This window comes from Monodon monoceros, unplaced genomic scaffold (assembly GCF_005190385.1).
Source record: "Monodon monoceros isolate NGI ecotype Baffin Bay Population unplaced genomic scaffold, NGI_Narwhal_1 Super_Scaffold_18, whole genome shotgun sequence".
In the NCBI taxonomy this organism is placed as follows: Eukaryota; Metazoa; Chordata; class Mammalia; order Artiodactyla; family Monodontidae; genus Monodon; species Monodon monoceros.
The window spans coordinates 47501370-47522066 of NW_021703774.1; the positions used below are offsets into that span (position 1 = coordinate 47501370).

The 20697-nt window shown below is 43.6% G+C and overlaps 2 protein-coding genes across 5 annotated transcripts in view; one reads left to right on the forward strand and one right to left on the reverse strand.

Moving 5' to 3' along the window:
• Positions 1-12016, reverse strand: part of LOC114897845 (major histocompatibility complex class I-related gene protein) — a 20995-nt gene extending 8979 nt beyond the window's left edge. Inside the window, 1 exon segment of the mRNA XM_029226910.1 lies at positions 11498-12016. Coding sequence (XP_029082743.1) covers positions 11498-12016 — 519 coding nt within the window.
• The window catches only part of STX6 (syntaxin 6), a 45270-nt gene continuing 36393 nt past the window's right edge, over positions 11821-20697 (forward strand). For all 4 annotated transcript variants that reach the window (XM_029227731.1, XM_029227733.1, XM_029227734.1 and 1 more), the window contains exon 1: positions 11821-12049. In XM_029227731.1, coding sequence (XP_029083564.1) covers positions 12015-12049 — 35 coding nt within the window. In that variant the 5' untranslated portion in view covers positions 11821-12014. The remainder of the gene's footprint in view (positions 12050-20697) is intronic.

The window sequence follows — 20697 nt, forward strand, 5'->3', positions numbered from 1 at the left end:
AAATCAAAACTACAATGAGATATCATCTCACACCAGTCAGAATGGCCATCATCAAAAAATCTAGAAACAATAAATGCTGGAGAGGGTGTGGAGAAAAGGGAACTCTTGCATTGCTGGTGGGAATGTGAATTGGTTCAGCCACTATGGAGAACAGTATGGAGGTTCCTTAAAAAACTACAAATAGAGCTACCATACCACCCAGCAATCCCACTACTGGGCATATACCCTGAGAAAACCAAAATTCAAAAAGAGTCACATACCAAAATGTTCATTGCAGCTCTATTTACAATAGCCCGGAGATGGAAACAACCTAAGTGCCCATCATCGGATGAATGGATAAAGAAGATATGGCACATATATACAATGGAATATTACTCAGCCTTAAAAAGAAACGAAATTGAGTTATTTGTAATGAGATGGATAGACCTAGAGTCTGTCATACAGAGTGAAGTAAGTCAGAAAGAAAAAGACAAATACCGTATGCTAACACATATATATGGAATTTAAGAAAAAAAAAGGATGTCATGAAGAACCTAGGGGTGGGACGGGAATAGAGACGCAGACCTACTGGAGAACGGACTTGAGGATATGGGGAGGGGGAAGGGTGAGCTTTGACAGGGCGAGAGAGAGTCATGGACATACACACACTAACAAACGTAGTAAGGTAGATAGCTAGTGGGAAGCAGCCGCATGGCACAGGGATATTAGCTCGGTGCTTTGTGACAGCCTGGAGGGGTGGGATAGGGAGAGTGGGAGGGAGGGAGACGCAAGAGGGAGGACATATGGGAACATATGTATATATATAACTGATTCACTTTGTTATAGAGCAGAAACTAACACACCATTGTAAAGCAATTTTACCCCAATAAAGATGTTAAAAAAAAATAACAAAGTAATTCTTTCTCAAAAAAAAAAAAAAAAGAGGGCCTTTGGACACTTCTCAAACTATGCAGTGATATAGGTAGTTCTATACGCATCAAGTACTGCCAGTCCCTCTCCTAACAACTCCTCTCACTACAGGAAGTCATCGAGGGCCCGGAAGTGCTGAATGTGACAGTTTGACTCTTAATCTACTCTTTTGAGGCTACCCTTTGGAGGTTACCAATGTCTCTTTTAAGTTTTATCATTTTCTGAACTTCCAGTAGGCACAGTCCTAGCTGCTAGGGATACGGCAATGAACACATCAAATCCCAGCCCTCTGAGCGCCTTTCTAGAAGGAAGACCTGCAGTAGGTGAAGATATAATACAGGATCAGCTACTGATAAGAGTTGTGAAGAGAAATAAAGCAGGGAAAGGAAATAAACACACACACACACATAATAATAAAGAAAAAGGGAAAAAAAGAAAAAAGTTCAAAAAGAGAAAAATTTAAAAAAGAAAAAGGGAAAAAAGCAAGGAAAGGAGGTAGAGTGTGAAAAGGGCTAACCTTTTAGGTAGAGGGACCAGGAAAGGCCTTCTGAGCAGGTGGCATCTGAGCAGAGATGTGAATGAAGTGAGGAAGTGAGTCATAGGAGAAGAACCTTTCAGACGGAACAACAAGCCGGAGTCCTCAAGGAAGTTGCCTGTTCCATGTATTTGAGGAATAGCAAGGAGATCACTGTGGGCCATGTAGAGCTCTGGAGAATGAATGAATGTGCCCTGGTGGGGTTTTTTTTTTCCCAGTACTCTCTGTATACAATGACGACCATATGTTCTCCTATTTCCCAGAAGAATTACATTTTTATGAATTTTATTCTTTCTAAATGATTCATTGAAGTTGTAACAAAATGTGATTTGGTACTTATACTCTTGAAGGGTTTTCCATAATAAATATAAATTTGGCTGTCAGAAAGAATGTCCTCTGTCATCTGTCTCAATTTGGGTTTCATAAAGCAAGTGTTTAAAGAGCCACTTGTTTGATCTTTAACCTAGGCCCCTTCCTTCGAGTCCTTGGCAATCCTTCTGGGGTAACAGGATGACTGAGGTCAATGCGTTTTAGTGAGAATAGACAAATATTGCAACTAGTCAGAAGAAAATCTACAAATTAGTTGAATTTCTCAGATTTAGATAGATTCAGTGTCAACCAAGAAGGCCTTAAGGGAGTAAAACAGTATCTTGGAGAAATTTCTACTGCATGTGCCTTGGCAACAGCTCCATGGAAACAGATTGAAGTCTAATAATGTCTATAGCAAATGCCCATATTTTCTCATGTTAACTCTTGGAACTCAAGGTCATTTCTAAGCAGATAATTTGCAAATCTGTCTTTTAACGCTAGCCCAGTTGACAGTTCAGGGGACTTATCCATCATTTCTCCTTGTCTGTGAAGGACTTCATCATTCATGAAGCAGATTGATATAGCAGCTTGAAATATCCATAGAGTTATGAGTAATATCAAGAGACTGACCTTGGCTTTTTCAGGATGAAACACACAAACCACATATGCCTCTGCAAGAGAGATCCCATGCATGCCCCCGCCCTGATGACACCCACCCACGTCACCAGCTCACCGTCTCCCACAGGCTGAAATGAAGAACAGGAGGAGCTGTAAAGCATGAAACATCTTTCTTTTTCATACAAATTCTGCAACTAGAATAAACCACAGTTGTGAATTTAGTCATTATTGCTGACCAAGTTCTCTATGGCACACGGTCAGATCACTTCAATTTCTTAGGGACGTCACCTTGGAACATAAATTCCAGGAGGCATTTATTAAGTGCCTATTGGTCACTAGGAAGTATGAGGAAAATAAAGAAGAGAAAAATGAGAAGATCTCTCTCCCTGCCTTTAAGGAGAGGCTTGAAGGAAAGATTTTGGTAAATAGAAAGTTATAAAGCTGTGAGCAGGAGCTATGGAAGTACAAAGGAAAGCACAGTCTACTGCAGGCCATGGAGTCAATGAAATCAACACACTGGAAGTGATGTTGGACTGATCTTGTCATTGAGCTGTGACCCCCATACACTCTGGTATCTCCTCCCTGTGTTTCCATGTCTAGAAGCTCCTACTCAGGGCTAGCATTAGGCCCAAATATCAAGTAGACCAAGACCTTTTTCATAACCCTGTTTCCCTTCCCTGTCAGCATCCCTCAATGCTCAGAATACTCAGTCAGGATCCTGGCAGGTAACAACCTTCATCCCAGATGAGTCACATGAAGAAACTTTAATGAAGGGACTTCACGCAGAGGTATGAGCAAAGTTACAGGAACAGATGAGGGATGATAGGGTACCCATAAGCTAACAACTATAGGAAGCCATTACACCCTTAGGGCTGTAGAGATTGGAGGAGCAAATAGTGCTCCTGAGGCCTAATGGGAGCTAGAACCATGAAGAAAGGGCTGTTCAGAGAAAACTATATTGCCGAGGGACACAGCTACCGCCAGAAACATTAAACAAAGTGGGGAAAGAGGAAGAAGGAAATACCCCAACCTCTCTTTCCTCTGTGACTGCTCTCCTTTCAGCATCTCCCATTGGGTGAACCCGAACAGAAATCAGCCTGCAAGAGAGACTGGGTGATGCCTTCTGTAGCAGTCAGCCTCCCAGGGCACAAGACAGGCCAGAGAAGGATGGAGTGGAAGGAGTCAAAAGGAGAATAGCCAGCACAAAGCGACCTTCCCTGCCCTTTATATATGACTGGTTCTATTTCTCATTCCACCTATTATCGAAGTGCCAAGTGTCCACATCCAGAGGTGCTGTGATATTGTGGAAAAGCCCCGGACTGTAGGCTAAAAGACCCACATGTACTTCAGACTCTGCTCGTTATGTGAGCTGAGTCCACCTCTCTAGGCCTGGGTCTCCTCATCTGGAAATGGGGATATTTTCTTAGCCTGCCACAACGGTCAGTTAGACCATTACATGAGAGATTATGTTTAGGGGATACTGTGGTCATATTGTTGGAGAGTTCTTTGAGGATTAAATACAGGTAATATATAGGCTTTTTACATTCTAGAAATATCACTCCTTTCCTCTTTTTATCCTCTGTCTCTTACCCTCGCCCTCAATCTTTCCCATTTCTGACTTGAACGGTAGGACTTTTTCTGGATTAAGTTTCTATAGAAGCAGGACCTTTGTCTGTCTTGTTCATGGTCATGTCCCCAAAAGTGCTGTCACACAGTAGGACATCAACCAACATTTGTATAATTAACACACAGACGATTTGAAAGAGCTCCTTCCTGTCATGCTCATGAATCACTGCCTGTGGTGGTGGCCCAGACTGAGATGGAGACATTGCCTGGCAGGCATCTGGGAGTGCTGGCCCCTAGCTGGGAAAGCAGTTGCTTAGGGCAGAGAAGCCTGGTGCTTCCAGCCCACAGGTCTTTTGGTGTATTGCAGGCAACAGAAAGCAACTGCTTCCCTAGTAACATAGGCTCCCTAAAAAATGAAAAACTCCTTCTACTCAGTTGATATCTCTTACACCTAGTAAACAAGTCCAGAACCATGGTTTTATCTTTCTGGGATCTTGTGTTACAGGTTGGGATTGTGGTGAAGAGGAAAAACAAGTAAACCTGAACAATGGATCTGCTCAACTGTTTAATGGCCCTGAAACTCTGACCACATCCTCATGAGACTTACCAAGCTAGTAGAGAGGAAAAACAAAAGTAAAAGAAAAGACATGAACAGAAAAGAAAGGGAGCAATGCTCAGAAGGGAAGTAGGAAGTGAGGAAGTTACCCAGAGGGTCTTTCCAGAATGGCTTCCAACCCCTCAGAAGGCAGGTGACATCAAAATCCTACACATGTGAACTGGAAAACTGTACAGCTAGTCCAACCCTCTGACAAGTCCTGGGTTTAATAAACACAATTTTCTGCCCCTGGCTTCTTAATCATTTCACCAGAAGTTTTAGGAAGACAAGCTCTTTCCCTGAGGCTGCCTCGGCTGAAGAGTTCAGAGCAAAGAGAACTTGGGGTACTCACGAGCATCACTGTGCATCACTGCTAATGCAATGATGAGAGGTAACAGGAGCACCATCAGCCCCTCTAAAATCCTTCTCTTTCCGATTCTTTTAACCAAAACACTGACAGGTCCCTGCTGATCTTTCAAGAACCTATACTCTACCGGCTCTTGAATGATTCAGCAACTGAGTGACACTCAGTGTTCTCTCCCAGTAAAAACAGGGGAAATAGTGTCATCAGTTGCTAGGTAGGATAGAGAGAGAGAGGGAAAACAAAAGCACTGCCTGCCTTCTGCAGTGGCCTTTAACCCTTTGTTGGTCTCAGACACTGCTTGCTTTTTGCTGTTTCTGTCTTGACCCTGTTCCCAACTTTCGAATATTTATGGAACACAATTATGGGAAAGACACAAGGAACACAAAGATTAATCATATCTGGTCCCCCAGGAGGCTCAAAAGAAAAAGAAGTCTTTGCTTATTCCCTGGAGCTTAGATTTCTCCCAAGGCCCATGAGAAAGATTCACACAAAGTTCCCAGGACTTGCTCTGACTTCCTATAATGCTTCAATCCTTATGTCTGATATAATATGTATCATGTAGACTGTCCTGACATTTTTAGCTTAGGCCTATCTTCCCTGCTGCTCTAGCACTCAGCCCAATAGCTCAAAAACAATGCTCGTTGAATAAAGGAGAGGTAGAAAAAAGCCTAAAAGAAGATTCTGAGGGGCAGCTGGCTTGGCTTGCTTGATTAGCAAACCTCAGCACCAAGCCACGGCTGCATTGTCATCACGAGAGCACGGAGGAGTTGGGAAACAGAAGCTTAAGCTTGTTCAGGGAGTTGGAGGACAGGCCCAGACAAGAAAGAGGAAGTAGGGGTAAGTGGGAGAGATGAGTGGAGGCAAGGCCACCAGGCAGGCTGGCTTGAGCTCTGGCTCAGGGACCGGGGCTCGCATCCCAGCTACTGGACCTTGCGCAGAATCCCAAATTGTGCTGAGGCTCAGTTTCCTCAACTTTAAAAACAAATCCTGGCATATATTTCACAAGGCTTGTTGAAGAATTAGATGAGGCTCTGTTTACAATGTACCAGATAGGTAGGAGAACATACTGGTTTCCTTCTGCAGCAGGCTGAATAACGCCCCCATCCTCACCCCAAAGATATCCACATCCTAATCTCCAGAACGTGTGAATATCTTACCTTACGTGGCAAAAGGGACTTAGCAGATAAGATTAAATTAAAAATCGTTAGATGCAGAGATTATCCAGGCTTATCTGGTGGGTCCAATCACAAGGATCTTATAAGAGGGAGGCAAACAGTGTCTAGAACTGGAAACAGAAGGAACAGATTCTCCACTAGAGCCTCCAGAAGAAATGCAACCCTGCCATCACTTTATTTATTTATTTTAACATCTTTATTGGAGTATAATTGCCTTACAGTGGTGTGTTAGTTTCTGCTTTATAACAGATTGAATCAGCTATGCGTATACATATATCCCCATATCCCCTCCCTCTTACGTCTCCCTCCCGCCCTGCCTATCCCACCTCTCTAGGTGGTCACAAAGCACCGAGCTGATCTCCCTGTGCTATCCTGCCATCACATTAATTTTAGCCCATGAGACCCACTTTTGGACTTCTGACCCCCAGAATTATAAGAGAATAAATTTATGTTGTTTTAGGGCACTTAGTTTGTAGTAATTTTGTTATAGCAGCAACAGGAAACTATACATCTTCCATTTCCCAAAAGAAAAAAAGAAGACAATAATGAAATTAATATTTGACACCTTCTCAGCATCTCCTAGCACCTTCTCTTCTCAGATCTTTGTATTTCTTTCTTCCTTTCTTTCCTCCTTCACTTCTTTGTTCTTCCCTTAACTCTTAACAAATGTAGGGCACCCATGTGCCACTCCCAGAGACCCCAATAGTCCCAGAGATCTCTCACTAGCACTGGAGTTCCATGGCAGTGTATTTATTTGTTCCTTTGAATTTCTGTTCATATCTTGTTCCAAAACCGCATACTGTACTGCAGTCTGCAGCATTTACATTAAAAAGTGGGCATGATGACCACAGTTTTTAAAGTCACATTATCTTAAGTGCAAATAAGCAAAAACCATCCAGAAGGGAATTCCCTGGCAGTCCAGTGGTTAGGACTCAGCCCTTTCACTCCTGAGGGCCCCGGTTCAATCCCTGGTTGGGGAAGTATGATCTCACAAGCTGGGCTGAGTGGCCAAAAATAAATAAATAAATAAATAATAATAATAAATAAAAAACAAACAAACAAAATCCAGAAAACTTCAAAATACACCAAAAAATCAGAGTACTAAGATAAAAATCACTCCTCAGAGAAAGCCACTGTTAACATTTTAGTATATGTCTTTTCAGTGCTTTTGCTATGACTATATATGTATGTATACAAACACACTGTGGGGGGTTCATTTTACCAAAACAGGGTTTCACATCCTAACATTATTTGGTAATTTATTTTTCACTTAACAATTTCCCAATACCAACGCGCATTTTTTTTTTTTTGCGGTGAGCGGTATGCGGGCCTCTCACTGTCGTGGCCTCTCCCGTTGCGGAGCGCAGGCTCAGCGGCCATGGCTCACGGGTGCAGCCGCTCTGTGGCTTGTGGGATCCTCCCAGACTGGGGCACGAACCCGTGTCCCCTGCATCGGCAGGCGGACTCTCAACCACTGCGCCACCAGGGAAGCCCCAACATGCATTTTTTATGGTATAGCTTTAATAGTCCTTAAGTTTTTAAATAAATAGATTTGATAACAGTCAAGATCTTAAAGGACAAGTGAAGACTGCTCGACTAAGCTGGGAAGCATTGAAGTGGGGAGCATCCTGTGCACTCTCCTTGGGAACTAGCTCTACCTCTGAGCAGCTGTCTATCCTTGATAGACAGTTGTATTTTTCAGAGTGGCTTGTGTTTATCTTGTTTACTACGGATCCCTCTAATTATGTCTTTGGCTTTTTAATACCTGCTTTATTATATATATCTTAAGGCCCTTCTGAAGAATCTGACCCATTTGCAAATGGGACAAGTCATCCTCAAAAACCAAAAGACAAATTATTAAGTTAGCAAAAGGGTCTTATTTATTAAATATATTGTTTTCAATATACTGTAATTTTTTTTATCATGTTCAATAAGTAGTTTCCTCTGGGCTGTTTTAAAAAATTCAATAGGTGTGTGTGTTTGTGTGTGTGTGTGTGTGTGTGTGCGTGTGTGCACATGCATGTCTGTGAAATCTGATTTGAGCCACTTTCTGCGCTTAGGTAAAATCCATTCACTAGGGCTTCCCGGAGCCTGTGCTCCACGATGGGAGAGGCCACAACAGTGAGAGGCCCACGTACCGCAAAAAATAAAAAAATCCATTCACCAATTTTGGGGCAAGGCTAGCTCTTATACAAATCGGCAGGAGAGTACTGTAACAAAGAACATGGGTTTAGGAGTCAGACAAACTTATTTTCAAATGGGGCTCTCACTTCATACCTATGAGACCTTGGGCAAATTATTAACCTCTCTAAGCCTCAGATTTCTTTTGTGGAAATTGGGGATAATAAGCAGAGCTCTTGTGAGGATTCAATGAAATCAGCAGTGGTGGAACCAAGAGGTGACTTTTCACTTGGGACTTTAGAGCACCACTATGATGCACATATAATCATGGTCCCAAATAAACCCCAAATTTAAGAAAATACAGTGGGTCTGCCATGCAACCTCAGTTCAAGCCTCCTAGCCCTGTTGTCCAAACAAGTTACATTCTAAAACCTGCCCCATGTAGAAATTTTGGAGCCACTTTTGAAGAGTATGCATGTATATTACTTAGCATAGTGTATATTACTTAGCACAGTGTATATTGCTTAGCACAAACTTACATAGTAAGTAAATGCTAGCAATTGCTATTACTATTATCGTTATTCACTAGTTTACCAAGAGAAATTGTGATTTTTCCTCCCCTGTGCACTAACAAATTCATAGAGGAGGGTAAAGTCATACCTGCCCTTCTACGATGGTTCAAATTCACTGTTATGTCAAGAAGTTCACTGAATTCCAATAGTGTATTTTAACTTTTAGTACTCACTAATATCCATTCATTCATACACTTCTAACTTGAGTTATTCTAAAAAGGATTTAAAATTGCTAACCTTTGATGTACTTTTGCATATGTAGTCACTTGGCTTTCTCACTTATCTTTCTTCAATTTTTCTTTTCTTTTTTACTTTTTATATTTCTGATTATCCAAGTAAATAGTCCATTGTAGAAAATTGCCAAACTTTAAGTACATTTTCTTTTTCCTACGTATAAAAACTTTCTATGCATAAAACTGTTTCTATATATAAAAATGAACAGAATTGAAATCATATCATATATACAATATTGCCTTGCTACTTTCAATACATGTCATTACACACTTTTAAACATTTTTAGTGACCATCAGATGAATGTCCCATAAATTTTTAGTCACTTCCTTGTGTTGGATATATAGATTGACTAAAATTGGTTTATTTTAATCCAGTGTGTAGATAAGGGTGGAGGTGATGGTAACAACTAAGGCAAAGAAAGAAAACATGACCAGTATGTGGATATTTCCTGTAGCTGGTGCTGGGAAATGTAGACAGCCATGGCCAAGTCAATGGATGCCAACAAGAGCAAGTGTCTTCTGGAGTGTTCCAGGAAAGAACATGTATCTCAGGGCTTTTAAAAGATTGGGATAATAATTCACCATGTCCCCAGATTTTGCCTCTAAAGTATTTCTCAAATGTATCCCTCCTTTCCGTCCTCCAGTGAGCTTATTTCAGGACACCCTCATCCCTCCTCTGGATGATGACCTCCTAGCTGACCTTTCAGCCATTGCTGCACCTGTGTCAAATGCCAGTATTATCCTGTCAATTCCCTCAGCTGCCATGATCTATAGTACAGTGTCCACAGTTCTTAACAGCACAATCAAGGGCCCCCCAATAAACTGGCCCTGCCCTTTTCCAGCCTTAGTTCCTGTGGCCACAGTCCCATTCCTTCCATTCCGGCAATGCCCCCTGCTGTGGCTCGCCCCCACCCCCACCCCCCAGGCTGCCCTGCTGTCTCCAGGCTGGGTTGTTTCTGTGGCAACATTGTGTAACTGGCTTGGCTCTCCCACCAGTCTGAGAATTCCTTGAAGTCAAGGACCAAGCCTGTATATCTCTGTGTCCTCAGTGCCTAGCACACAGTAAGAATACAACACGTGCCAGCACTGTTCTAAGCACTTCTCAGACACTGATTCATTTAATCCTGATGACACTCTCTATGAGGAAGGTGTTATTATAGTATCCATTTCATAGTTGAGGACAATGAGAGACTAAGCTTGCCCAAGACACAACAGTCAGGAAGTAGCAGAATTAGGATTTGAACTCAGGTAATCTGTCTGCAACTATGGCTCTTAATCACAACTCTCATCTTCTCGATTTCTGTGTGTTTATTGAATGAATGAAAGATGATCCCTTTTCAGTTCCCCAACTCAATATGTTCAGAACCAAAACAGTTCTCTTCCAACAGCTTCTTTGTTCCCCCATACCTGACCTCCACTGCTCCTCCAGGGTCTCAGAGAAGACTGGAGTCTTTGGCTTTCACCTCTCTCCTCCTTAACCCTATTCAATCTTTCGTCATGTCTAGGTGTTTTGTTTTTCCTTGGAAACATCTATCAGATTCTCCCCACAATTGCTGTCATCCTAGTCTGGTTTTCACCCCTTCAGACTAGATGACCACAGTAGCTTCTGGACTGGTTTCCCTGACTTCACTGCCTCACTCCGCTGGGGCTTTGGGGTTTCCATGCATTTCAATTTAACCTTCACAACAATCCATGAGCTAAATATTATGATCCATGTTTTATATATGAGGAACTGAATAATAGAACTCAGGTTCAAACAGGGTTTGTCTGGCTTTGAGCACTCTCCCATCTCCAAAAAGACTGGTGACTTTAAGCAAGTCACTTAACATTCCAAGAGCCTCGGACTTCTCACTCGTAAAATGGGGATAACAACAGTAATTACCTCATTGTGAGTGCAACGGAGATAACTTAGCACAGTGCTTGACATACAGGAAGTGCTCAATGATAATCAGCAGTTAAAGTTCACAAACCCCACAGCATATCTAGCATATAAGTTTGATAAGTGTTCTGACCAAAATGCTTTCTGGAATCGCTTTTGAACCATTTAGCCTGGGAGAAGTTGCTATACCTGGCCCTTTCTTTGTCCCTCAAAAGTTCTCTCTCTTGGGAAGCACCGTATGCTGTATGAAAAGAATGCACAGCAAAAGAAAACACACCCCAGTCTGGTAGACAGTGCACAGATTCTCTGGCTCTGCCCTGTCCAGGTTGTGTGAGCACAGGAAATCTTGAAACCTCTCTGAAATTCTCCCATCTACTAAATGGGAATAGTAATACCGCCCCCCCCCAAGAATATTGAGATAATGCACATACAGCCTTCAGCGCATTGCTGGATATAGCAAGACCTTCATAAAGGAGTTGTTCAATATTATCATAGTCAGATAATGTATACGAGCACGCTTTATTGTAAGACGAGGACGAGATGGATTTCTAAATCAACATGTTATCAAAAATCAAGTATCAAAAGTAGAGGAAAGGTGAAAGGATTGTGCAAAGCAGGTACTACGGCGTATCTAGGAAACCCGACAGCCTTTCCCGCAAGGGAACAAGCAGCTCCTCCCCCTGAATCCTGAGGGGCGAGGCGAGAGAAGACCCGCCCTCCCCCACCACCCCCAGAGCCCAGTCTCCAGGGTCTTGTGACAAGGTGCCCAGGCCCCGCCGACAAGGGGCGGGGCCGGGTCTGGTCACGTGAGCATGGGTGCGGAAGTGGTGCGGCGGACGGCGTTCGTGACTGGCGGAGGCTGAGCAACCCGGGGGCGGAGCCAGGCGGCCGGACGCGCTGGGAGGAGCCGGGGGAGGGGGCGGCCGCGGGGCCGGGCAACAGAGTCAGGGATTCGGTCTGTGGTGCCGACCAAGTGCTGGACCCGCGGCGGGCCAGTGCACCCCGGCCTGCGCGCTCAGAGGCTCCGGGTCCCCCCAGGCCGAGGCGCCGGCGGCCGCGCGAGGCGGGTGGGGTGGGCAGCGTTCGCTGGGCGCGCTGTGCGCGGAGCAAGCGTGAGGCGGCCGGGGGCCGGGACGCCATGTCCATGGAGGACCCCTTCTTTGTGGTGAAAGGGTGAGTGTCGCCGAGGGCTCCACTGGAGGAGGAGGTGGCCGTGCTGCCTGCCGGCACCTCCCCGCTCTCCTCGCTGTAGGGGGATGGGAGACAGGTAGAGGCTGGCGAGGGGACAGTGGGGACGACTTAGCCTTGAGGGCCATGACCAAGCGTCCAGAGACATCCCCTCCCCGTCCTACCTGGACTTTGAAACCCGTGACCCCAATTAAGCCCCTGGGGAGGGGGTCCCCTTTGGCCTGTGCGCTGCCCTACAACTTATTTGGAGGGGTGGAGGGGTTCAGCAGCTCTGCAGGTGGGAAGGGAGACAGGCGTCCCAGACCAAACTACAGCTGTAGTGGAGAACGGGGCCCTGCTTCGAAGGGGGAAAAACAGCATCTGGGCAGGAAAAGGGAAATGGCCCTCCCGAGCTTTGTAGTTGGCGTGCACGGGGGTGAGCTCCCATTGTCCATTGAGTTCGGAGCGCTGGCCCGCGGACTGGTGAGACCACAACATACCCAGAGGCGTCTGAGCACGTTTGCAGCCTGGGAGGCGGGGGCGCGAGGCTCCGGAAGACAACTCAATTCAGTGGGGGAGTTTTTACCGAGTAATGGGAGGGGAGGAAAGCAGCCGTTCAAACTTAGTGATGATGTTGGAAGGAAAACAAAATGAAATCAGCCAAACCAAACTTTCCTTAGCTTTCTGTTAGCACCGGGATTTTCCCACAGTGCTAAAGGAAATGAGTGCTTTCTTTTTAACTCCCTGATTTCATCCAGGCTATTTGACAGGTTTCCCCCGTTTCTTCTGCCTTTCAGACTAGAACAGCCTTAACTTATTTTTCCCTATGAGCTGTCGTGACTCCATCTTTGATTGCTCAGTCGTTTGGAGATAGAAACTTTATTTGCACTGTTACATAGGCCTTATAGCCATTAAACAAATTCAGGAAAGATCGATTCTGTTGTTGTTATAACTTGTCAGCTTTTGTTTTAAATGTCAAACAAACGTTAAAATTCTGAGAACTGCAAAGTTCCGGAAAGATCAGTGCTGATAACCATATAAGTGTCCCTTTGCTTTAAACTAGTTGCTGTTAGCTTCCTATTTTTGTAGGGGTAAAAGCTGACCAGTTGCTTGAGTGTGTGTGTGTGTGTGTGTGTGTGTGTGTGTTTGTGTTTTAAGGGTTCCTCTCAGAAAATTTAAGTGGTACTTTAGGTGAAATACTTTATTATCAATGATACAGTAAGATATGTATTTTTTAACATTTCCCTAAAAAGATTTTCCTTCACCTGACTTTAATTTAGATAGGAAAATGCTGAGTTTAGATTATTAGTAATATGTGGCTCTCTATCTGGAAAATGTGTTGCTTATTAGAAGGATTGATTTTTAGGGTTTGTTTTTTTTTTTGAGGTACGCGGGCCTCTCACTGTTGTGGCCTCTCCCGTTGCGGAGCACAGGCTCCGGACGCGCAGGCCCAGCGGCCATGGCTCACGGGCCCAGCCGCTCCGCGGCATGTGGGATTTTCCCGGACCGGGGCACGAACCCATGTCCCCTGCATCGGTAGGCGGACTCTTAACCACTGCGCCACCAGGGAAGCCCTAGGGGTTGATTTTTAAGTGTGAAAGCTGTGTGTTTTTTCCCTTGAATGAATGTTCTTAATGCTTAGGTTGCAAAGGTTATCTCTGGCAGTGGAGGCCATAGATAATCAGAATTTTTGGTTTGATTTTTAATGGAATTTGTGAAAATGTTAAATTGCTCTGCCATCTTGACTTTTTTTTTCCTGCTAGTATCCAATACAGTTTGCCAAGGCTTGCTCACTGATTAGATATCACTGCTTTATTGGAACATTGGCCTGGAGTGTTGGTTGACTTTTACATGGTTTTAGCTCATGTCGTTAAGATGTCAAAACCTTCTGCTGAGGAAAAGTAAAATTAGCTATACGAGTATCTCCAGATTATGCGACGGAATATATGGGGAGCCATTCATGTAGTTCTGTTTATTAAAAGTTTTGAAGAAACGAAATTGAGCTATTTGTAATGAGGTGGATAGACCTAGAGTCTGTCATACAGAGTGAAGTAAGTCAGAAAGAGAAAGACAAATACCGTATGCTAACACATATATATGGAATTTAAGAAAAAAAAATGTCATGAAGAGCCTAGGGGTAAGATGGGAATAAAGACACAGACCTACTAGAGAATGGACTTGAGGATATGGGGAGCAGGAAGGGTAAGCTGTGACAAAGCGAGAGAGAGGTATGGACATATATACACTACCAAACGTAAGGTAGATAGCTAGTGGGAAGCAGCCGCATAGCACAGGGAGATCAGCTCGGTGCTCGCCTGGAGGGGTGGGATAGGGAGGGTGGGAGGGAGGGAGGGAGACCCAAGAGGGAAGAGATATGGGAACATATGTATATGTATAACTGATTCACTTTGTTATGAAGCAGAAACTAACACACCATTGTAAAGCAATTATGCTCCAATAAAGAAGTAAAAAAAAAAAGTTTTGCAAGTGCACTGCACAGTGTGGAAAAATTAAAGATGCCTAAATTGTGGCACTTAGCCTAGGAGCTGATAGTCTAATCTGAGAAACAGCTAACCCCAGAATTAAGTAGAAATGACAGGTGGAAATGATTTAAGTGCCGAAGTGGATCCTACAGATGAGTAACTCCCCCAGTAGTTCAGAGAAAGGCATCTCGTTAGGAACAGTTATGACTGGAACAGCTTTGGAGGTGGTAGTAGGTCTTGAATTAAGTTTCAAAGATGGGGGAGCATTTAGATAATTCAGGCCTGTGTCTCTTCTGGACTCATCAAGAAGAGTCTCTTATTGGTCTTCCTGCTTCCAGTCTCTTTCCTCTTGCATCTGCCTTGGTTCTGTTGGATGAGTGCTCTCCAGAATGCAGGGTGAGCCACACATTCCATTTTACATTTCCTAGTTAGACACAGTAAAAAGTAAAAAACAGGTGAAGTTAATTTTAATGTCATCGTTAACCTAGTATAGTGAAAATATTTCAACGTGTGATTAATCTAAAGATTATTAAAGAAGATTTTACCCTTTTTGCACTGTCTTCAAAATCTGGTGTGTATTTTTCACTTACAGCACATCTCAATTTGGATGCTAAATTTTCATCAGGAACACTTTTTTTTTTTTTTCTGCGGTACGCGGGCTTCTCACTGTTGTGGCCTCTCCCGTTGTGGAGCACAGGCTCCGGATGCGCAGGCTCAGCGGCCATGGCTCATGGGCCCAGCTGCTCTGCGGCATGTGGGATCTTCCCGGACCGGGGCACGAACCCGTGTCCCCTGCATCGGCAGGCGGACTCTCAACCACTGCTCCACCAGGGAAGCCCCATCAGGAACACTTGATCTGTATTTAGAGTTCATTAAACTTACAGTTGAAAAAGTATACAATAGATTCACATACCCAAATTGTTCCAAATATACTTAAAAATTTTTGGGTAGCTGAATTGCGTATCAGTTTTTAAATTTAAATTAATTAAAATTTAGTTCCACAGTCACATTAGCACGGTTCAGCAGTCACATGTGGCATCCATATTGGGTAGCACAGGTGTAGCTTTTCTAGAACCCAAGCAGGAGTTCCCTACTTAACATCACTGAGTGGCTGCCTGTTGCCTACAGAATAAAATCTCAGCACTTCCTGACCTCCTTGACATAGCCTTCCTCTACCCTCTGCTCACTCTGCCTGCCCTTAGCACAGAGCTCCAGCTTCACCAGACTCAGTACAGTGACGGTGACCGCAGGACTGGATGCTCTTACTCTACATGCATCCACTCTGCCTGATGCACCCACTCAGCTTTCAGGATTCAGTGTCAGCATCTCCACTGCCTCCAGGAAGTGCTTCCCCTGGCACCTGTAACACATTATTGCACCTCTTCCTCTGGCTGTCTTTCATTATTTGACTGTGAGCTCTGAAGGTTGGAACTGTTTGTTTTTCCTGTATTTCCAGCCCAGCACCTTGAATATATAGCATAAATGTTGAATAAATTCTCTTTGGTGGTTGTGGTTAAGGAGTGGTGGTTCGTGGGTGGGAACACTACCAGCAAAGGCAGGCATTGTGTGTTTAGAAATCATCAAGGAGAGCATCCCAGGTGCAGTAGGAAGTTTATTTGGAGAAGTAATAATAATAATAGCTAACATTTAAAGGATGCAACTCCTGTGTCAGGCATCACGTGCTAAGTAAGCACTTTATAAGAATTTTCACTTTATAAGAACAGTTTTGTGGTGTGGGTATTAGCCCCATTTTACACATGAGGAGCTGAGGGAGCACAGAGGGGTTTAGTCAGTTCCCCAGGCTCACACAGCTAATAGGTAGTGGACCCAGGATTCAAAATTCAGCTGCCTAGTTCTACTCATACAGTTAACACTTCTACAGGTACATCCACAGGTACAGGTAGAATAGGGTCAAGAAGAGTCTCTAAGAGGCCATTGGAGATTTTTAAAGCAGGGAAATGACATGAAATTAGGGTTTCGGGAATATTGATTTGGTAATAGTGTTGGATGCATCAGTGTGTAGGAAGATTAAAAAGGAGACCAGGGCTTCCCTGGTGGCGCAGTGGTTAAGAATCCGCCTGCCAATGTAGGGGACACAGGTTCGAGCCCTGGTCCGGGAAGATCCCACATGCCTCGGAGCAGCTAAGCCCGTGTGCCACAACTGCTGAGCCTGCGTTCTGGAGCGTGCGAGCCACAACTACTGAAGCCCGTGGGCTTAGAGCCTGGGCTCCGCAGCAAGAGAAGCCACTGCAATGAGAAGCCCACGCACTGCAATGAAGACCCAACGCGGCCAAAAATAAATAAAAATTAAAAAATAAAAAGGAGACCAGTTCGAAAGCTGTTTTAATTTAAATATGCAGTGATTAGTGCCTGAGTGTTTGAAGCTCGTCTTGTGAGGTTTTGACACTCTCGATGTCTTCTTGGTCAGAGCAGAATCCCAGAACATGGGAGAAAACTACCACAGTTGGGCAGATGTGGCCCTACCTGGCACAGACATTCACAGTGGTATTTTCACTACCAGAACCCCTAGCTCTACTGAATCAACTCAGGCCTGCCCCTAAGTTGTAGTTTGTCTAGTTGACCCTCTCCTGTGTGTTCTCACTGGGTGAGCTTGATTATTCCCATTGTGTCAAGTGGTCCCTGTGTATCTGTGCACATCCTGCACCCCAGTCACTCTGACCCAGCTCTCTCCTGTGTGTTTTTCTGTGTTTTCTACTAATTATTCGACATCCCCCATGCTATGGGGTGGATATCTTCTCCTTTTTTTCTTTTCCTTCCCCTTCCTTAAAAATGCCTGCCTCGGGCTTCCCTGGTGGCGCAGTGGTTGAGAATCCGCCTGCCGATGCAGGAGACACGGGTTCGTGCCCCGGTCCGGGAAGATCCCACATGCTGCGGAGCAGCTGGGCCCGTGGGCCATGGCCGCTGAGCCTGCGCGTCTGGAGCCTGTGCTCCACAGCAGGAGAGGCCACAACAGTGAGAGGCCCGCATACCGCAAAAAAAAAAAAAAAAAATGCCTGCCTCTTCTTAGCCCTCTTTACTCCTGACTCCTCACAGCCCTTCAGTCCCATGCCCACTTGGTCACTGGGGCCTATCAGTGCATCCCCTGGATCTCTCTGGAATCCTCTCTTCCTCTCTGGTTTTGGTTCCTCCACCCTAGTTCATGTCCTTGTTCTCTCCCACCTGAACTCTTCTAAGCAGCTTCTTCAGCAAGCTTCATTTGCACTGCTGCCAGACGTGACCTCGGAGACACGTTCAGGTCACAGCTCTATTCGGAATCCTTCATTCTGAAATACTTACCGAGTGTCTGTTTTCTGTGTGCCAGGGGCTAAGGGGACAGCAGTGAACAAATGACATCCCTGTCCTTATGAAGCTTATATTCTAGAGACAGACAGTAAACAAATGAACGAATATATGGTATGTCAGGTGGTGATAAATTCTGTAAGAAGAACAAAGCTGGGCGTAAAGGGAAAGGAAATGCATGTTCTGGGTGTAATTTTTCTTTTTATTTGACTTCCGGAGGCAGTGAGGTTTGGTGAAAGAACTGAGCTTTGTTAATCAAGCTGACCCAAGGTTGGGATCTCACTTCTGTCAATTACTTGGTGTAAGTTTTGGCACATTAGTTATCCTCTCTGAACCTGTTTCTTTATGTACAAAATTGGCTTAACAATGCCTGCTTTATCGGTTATGAGGATTAAATGAGTTAATGCATGTAAGTTGCCTCAGCACAGTCTGGAGTATGTATCAAGTGCTCAGTAAACATTCTCTTTTAACTGTTTATATATGTCTCCATCCAAACAGGCTGCCCTTTCTGAGAGGAAAGACCATGTCTTACTGGTTTTTTTTTTTGGAGTAACATTTAAAGTGATATATGCTCATTTTAGAAAACGTAGGAAGTAAAAATATAAAAAAGGATTAAAAATTCATTGAAATACCACCATCCAGAAATAATTAGTTACAATTTTGGTGTTTTTTTAATCTGTTTCTATTAACAGTTTTATGTAATACTATCCATCAGTTTTTGATCTCTTTTTTTTTTTGATATAAATATATCAGTCACTGTCCTGAGAACATGACAGGGATTGTCTTTTTAATCCTTATGAAATAGGTACTAGTACTATTATTATCATCTTACAAATGAAGAAAATGAAACTTAGTAAAAAAAAAACAAACTTACAATTCATAAGCCTGTAATTGGAAAGGCCAGGATTTATATAAATGGGTATTATTGTTATTAATCATTAAGAAATTGTGATCATACTGTCTTATAATCTTTTCATCTGTATTTTTTTATATCCTTAAAATGCTTTTGGTGGGGAGGTTTTTAAATCACTGTATTGTATTTTGTTATATAAATGTGATATAACTTATCACCCAGGACAAGGTTTATGATGTACCTAAATTTTTCACTGTTACAGTTAATATAGTGGCAAGTCTGCTTGTCACAGGTCTTCATTGCTGCTCCTGATTATTTCCATAGCCTGTAGTCCTGTGGCAGATTTGCTAATTCAGAGGGGGTGCACATTTTCAAAGTTTCTGATGCATGTTGCCAAATTGCCCTCTAGGATACACCCCTAACTCCACTTGACTCACTACCCCACCCCCAAAAGTTTGATGGGCCCATTTCCCTTGACCCCTTGCCTGTACTGAGTCTCCTTTTAAGAAATCTTAATTAATTTGCTAGGTGAAACATACCATATTTGAATCATGTTGTTTTCATCATTATGTTCAGTAAGGTGTTACAGAGTATTTGTTTGATGAGTGAGCCCATTTTGAGTTTTGGGTTCTGTAGTTTTTTTCCCTCTCTTGTTTGCAACTTCTAATCAGAATAAGCCACTAAGAAAGAAATTGAGCGGTGGAATATGAGAGTATTTTGGTACCAAGTGAGCCTCTCCTATAGGTAAAAGGCATGAATGTTGTGGTTCTTTAATATTTTGCTGATTTGGAGGCGTTGTGTGCCCGAACAAGGACAGTTTTATTTCCAGATTCTTAGCTGTGGATCTGTGTTGAAATAAAGGCGTAAGTAAGCAGGTGAGCAAGATAGCGTATGTTACATTGTATTATTCTCTAACCATCTCTGGTCTGTGTGTACAGCCTTTTAAACACTAGATTATGAGCTCCTTGAAGGCAAGCATTGTGCATTTTAGTCACACTGTTGAAAAAACTGTTTATTGGTATAGTCACTGTGAAAAAATTATCCTTATTTAGCGAGTAATTTTATCCAGTAAAATTGAATGTAAGTCAGGTCTCATTTTCTACTTTTTAAAAATCAACCAGATGTTTCTTTCTTTTTTTTTTTTTTTGGCTGTGCTGTGTGGCTCGTGGGATCTTAGTTCCCTGACCAGGAATCGAACCCGGGTCCTCAGCAGTGAGAGCACGGAGTCCTGACCACTGTACCATCAGGGAATTCCCCAATCAGATGTTTCACTGTAAAAACCACTTTGCAGACATTTGTTATATTGAATTAGGCATTTATTGAATGCCTAATAACTCTATTTGGCTCCTGAAATTATAGTCTGGTTTGGAGAACACTGTGCAGATATGTGAAACAGTGTAGGTGAAAGACAATATGCTTTGCGTGTAAGAGTTTGGAATAGAGCTGAGATACTGTGGAGACCGAAAAAACTTGGAAAGACCCCCAGGGGGAATGTTGGTCAGTGACGCTTTAGTGAAGCAAGTAGGGCCTCAATCTGGGCCTTGAAGGAAATGTCTGCTTTTCATTTGCAGAGGTGTAAGGACTCTTCCAGCTGGGGAAGCAGTGAGTGAAAGTAGAGCCAGGAATGAGGAAAGGGAGGATGGGAAGAAGACCTGCCAAGTGAAACAGATTTTGTTTCAGTGAGAAATCAGGTTGGAGATTAAAGTCGGCCAGTTTTGGGGTGGAGGAGGCGTGGAATACCCAGCTGAGGAGTTTAAAGTTAATGTTTCCTATTGTAAATTCTTAATCAGGAGGTGGTTTTAACTAGCAGTTACTATGCACTTGCCTATGGTCAAACAACTTCTGAGGGCTCAAACCCAGGTCTTCTGATTCCACAAAGAAAATAGATTTGTCTGGAGCCTTTGCAAAGATGGGATTGAATATGTACTGGAAGGCCCCTCATGCTCTGGGTCAGCAGAACTAGAGGCCAGAAGACAAGAAGTCTGAGCCCCCGTTCTCTTATTTGTTTAATGAGTGCA